Consider the following 4,483-nt stretch of genomic DNA (forward strand, 5'->3'; position numbering starts at 1 on the left):
TGTCGTGTGAAAGAGATTTCTTTAACTTGCGAATCTGTTCAGTGTGTCAAATGTTGATTTAATAATCGCTTTGACGAATTCCTCAAGTTCATTCAGAAGGATTCGTTTCGTATTCGTTAGAGCTGATTCAAGATTAATACCAGTGTAACGTTACGTGAGTGAAAATAAAACGAGTCATGAAATGAATCTGCTCAAATGAGTCATTTGCTCGTGAATCAGACTACAGTAAACTTGTTTGTTTTGGTGTTCACTTCACGCAGCTCGCGAGGAGGACTGGACAACTTGCAAGGCAATTTATTGAATTACGCGATGTTTTTATCATCCCATTTAATTCAGCCTTCACAATTCGGCCTTTAAAAAAATATAGTAAATAAATGTTTTGTGTTTTTGTTTGTGTGTTAAATATGGTGGCGCTGGAGGGAGAGTCTCCATCGCAAACACTGACTGGAAAACTAGTAACGTTGATTGAAATCCAGTCAGTAAATGTAATCTGAGTATAGGAAATTGTGTTAAATTATTTATTTTTCATTAATAATACTATATAGATGATCATTAGTGAGTCAGAAACAACATTAACCTGCTACTCTCAATCAATCCGTTTCTATGGCAGCCATGGAGCGTCATGTATGATTGCGTCACAGACAGAGCTTGCGTCACAGACGGCATTTACTATAAAACTCTCCACTTGCAGTTTCTTCAGCACAGCGATAATCCGAGCGATTTTGAGCTACACATCTGATTACTGATATTTTACAGCAATAACCTACCCGATACTTACTTTAAACAACTTTACAAGCACCACCATTTTATACAGAGTCTACATTCAGCGCGTGCATACCCACAGAATATAGACTCGCACTGTACAGCCACACACAGTGTGTTGTGCATCATACATACAGTTTTGTACATCTGATCTGATATTACCCGTTTCCTTTGGATTTGATTTGATCAGCCTACAAAATAATGGCTTCAATCTCAAACTGCAGAGAGGTCCCTCTGGAGGTTTACGTGAACGGCGAGTTGTTCTGCATTGACAGTGTCTGGATACCGGATGAGGAGCAGGTGGACTTAATGGTCACCGACAGCATCTACGAGCTTCTCAGGTGCTTACCGGGCCAAACCACACAGCTGCAGGTGGACACAGATGATTGCATGTCAGTCAGTCACGCCGCTTTAGAGGGCGAGGATCTGCAGCTCGACATAACCTGTAACTCGACAGGTGAATGCTCAATATGCACCACTCACAGTCAGACTAATTATTAATGTCTAATCTGTGGTTGAGATGTTTCTAATAACACATTATTTGTTTTTCAGAAACTACCCCAGAGTGGATGGTGAGGAAAATTAGTGGATTCATCAGAACACTTTTTTGGATGAATCCGGCTCCTGAACCTGAAGTCAATCTGGTTACTGTCCGCTGGCCAGCAGAAGTGCCAGAGAATGAAAAGAGCAGCCCTAAAAGAGGTGAATGTCAACAGAGCATTTGAGAGTCAACATTACAATGGCCACGTACAAACTGTTAAGTTTCAGGAGTGACGACCGCATTTAACGTCATTAACAACTAGTTGTTCAGTTTAGTTCCAACACACTGTGTATAGTTTTTGTGAACGCGGTCGTCAATCCCGTAAATTACTGAACTGTGTGTGTGCAGAACGAATAAGATGCAAACAGAAATGTATTTCAAGTTGGACTAATTATTCATTTTTGATCTGTGGTTAGTGATGTTTCTAATAAAAGATTATTTGTTTTCTTCTTCTTTTTACTAAAGTGATTAAGAAAATGAGTGCTTGCCCAAAGTATTTTCCGATCGATCCGGCTGAGCCTTTGTGTGATCCCGTGACGGAACCTGAATTGGATCCAGTCGAACCCAAGGAATCGTGTGTCCCAGATGCAAACGTTCCTGACACTGAACCTGTGTCTGCAGAAGATCGGAAGGTGGATGTCAGTGATGGCATGAATGCCTCTCCTGAAATGAGCGGCCCAGAAGGTGAATGTCAGCAGAGCATTTGAGAGTCAACATTACAATGTCCAAGCAGTTTTTATTTCATTTTATTTAAGCTTGGCTCATACAGCGGTCGAGTTTGTGCCGTTATTAATGTCTTCTGGTGTGGGTTGCAGTATTTAATTTATTTAGTTTTTTTATGAGCTTTTCTGCTGATTTGCTTGCAAGATCTGGCAACACGAATAAGTCCAGGCTCATACTACTTTACCTGTGATTTCCTGGACTGCACATACAGACGAGATAAATCTCTGGTCTTATCATCTGTCATCTCTTAGATCTCTCATTGTACATCATTAACAACTAGTTATTCAGTTCTGTTCTGTACACACTAAGTATAGTTTTAGGAGGGACGACCACATTTAACGTCATTTAACAAATATCAGTTCTGTTCTGCAGAACGATTGAGATGCAAACAGAAATTTCTTTCAAGTTGGACTAATTAATCATTTTTGACCTGCAGTTAGTGATGTTTCTAATAACATATTATTTCTTTTCTTCTTTTTTTCAGAAAGTACTAAGGATCCGCCTGACACTGAACCTGTGTCTGCAGAAGATCGGAAGGTGGATGTCAGTGATGGCATGAATGCCTCTCCTGAAATGAACGGCCCAGGAGGTGAATGTCAACAGAGCATTTGAGATGCAATATTACAATGTCCACACACACACTGTAAAGTTTCAGAAGGGACGACCACATTTAACATCATTAACAACTAGTTGTTCAGTTCTGTTCTGTACACACTGAGTATAGTTTTTGTAAATGTGGTCGTCACTCCCGTAAATTACTGAACTGTGTGTGTGCAGGACGATTGAGATGCAAACAGAAATTTCTTTCAAGTTAGACTTATTATTCATTTTTGACCTGCAGTTAGTGATGTTTCTAATAACATATTATTTGTTTTCTTCTTTTTTCAGAAAGTACCAAAGACAAGATTAGTGCTTTCTTCAAAAAGTATTTCCCGTTGGATGCGCCTGACACTGAACCTGTGTCTGTAGAAGATCGGAAGGTGGATGTCAGTGATGGCATGAATGCCTCTCCTAAAATCAACGGCCCAGGAGGTGAATGTCAACAGAGCATTTGAGATGCAATATTACAATGTCCACGCACACACTGTAAAGTTTCAGGAGTGACGACCAGATTTAACGTCATTCTGTTCTGTTCCGTACACACTGCGTATAGTTTGAGTAAATGTGGTCTTCACTGCTGTAAATTACTGAACTGTGTGTGTGCAGAACGATTGAGATGCAAACAGAAATTTATTTTCATGTTGGACTTATTATTCATTTTTGACCTGCAGTTAGTGATGTTTCTAATAACATATTATTTGTTTTCTTCTTTTTTCAGAAAGTACTAAAGACAAGAAAATAAGTGCTTTCTTCAAAAAGTATTTTCCGTTGGATCCGCCTGACACTGAACCTGTGTCTGCAGAAGATCAGAAGGTGGATGTCAGTGATGGCATGAATGCCTCTCCTAAAATCACCGGCCCAGGAGGTGAATGTCAACAGAGCATTTGAGATGCAATATTACAATGTTCACGCACACACTGTAAAGTTTCAGGAGTGACGACCGCATTTAACGTCATTAACAACTATCAGTTCTGTTCTGTACACACTGAGTATAGTTTGAGTAAATGTGGTCGTCACTCCCGTAAATTACTGAACTGTGTGTGTGCAGAACGATTGAGATGCAAACAGAAATTTCTTTCATGTTGGACTAATTATTCATTTTTGACCTGCAGTTAGTGATGTTTCTAATAACATATTATTTGTTTTCTTCTTTTTTCAGAAAGTACTAAAGACAAGAAAATAAGTGCTTTCTTCAAAAAGTATTTTCCGTTGGATGCGCCTGACACTGAACCTGTGTCTGCAGAAGATCAGAAGGTGGATGTCAGTGATGGCATGAATGCCTCTCCTAAAATCACCGGCCCAGGAGGTGAATGTCAACAGAGCATTTGAGATGCAATATTACAATGTCCACACACACACTGTAAAGTTTCAGGAGTGACGACCGCATTTAACGTCATTAACAACTAGTTGTTCAGTTCTGTGGTTAGTGATGTTTCTAATAACATATTATTTATTTTCTTATTTTTTCAGAAAGTACTAAAAAGAAGAAAATGAGTGCTTTCTTCAAAAAGTATTTTCCATTGGATGAGGCTGAGCCCTCATGTGTTCCTGTGTCGGAGTGAGAATCAGAGCTGGAGTAAAGGGGGGGTGAAACACTCAGTTTCAGTCAATCTTGAGTACCTATAGAGTAGTATTGCATCCTTCATATCTCCGAAAAGTCTTTAGTTTTATTATAGTTATAAAAGAAAGATAGGCTGTACCGAGTCTTTCCAGAAAAAACCGAGCGCCTGGAGGCGTATCGTGTGGGCGGAGCTAAAGAATGACGAGCGCGCAGCTCCTGCACGAGAGAATGCTGAAAGCGGTGACATCCTTCAAGAAAACGTTACCCTAAATAAACCATGGTAACGCTACCCAGAT

The 4,483-nt window shown here is 39.8% G+C and overlaps 1 protein-coding gene across 1 annotated transcript; it reads left to right on the plus strand.

Moving 5' to 3' along the window:
- The first annotated feature begins 963 nt into the window (after positions 1-963).
- LOC137090825 (uncharacterized) lies at positions 964-4,188 on the plus strand. Its single transcript, XM_067454777.1, has 8 exons — positions 964-1,219; positions 1,315-1,464; positions 1,769-1,987; positions 2,511-2,615; positions 2,915-3,058; positions 3,345-3,491; positions 3,786-3,932; positions 4,097-4,188. Exons 1-8 carry the CDS (start codon positions 964-966, stop codon positions 4,186-4,188), a joined length of 1,260 nt encoding a protein of 419 aa, XP_067310878.1.
- Positions 4,189-4,483: the final 295 nt, after the last annotated feature.

This window comes from Pseudorasbora parva, chromosome 10 (genome assembly GCF_024679245.1).
Source record: "Pseudorasbora parva isolate DD20220531a chromosome 10, ASM2467924v1, whole genome shotgun sequence".
Classification (NCBI taxonomy): domain Eukaryota; kingdom Metazoa; phylum Chordata; class Actinopteri; order Cypriniformes; family Gobionidae; genus Pseudorasbora; species Pseudorasbora parva.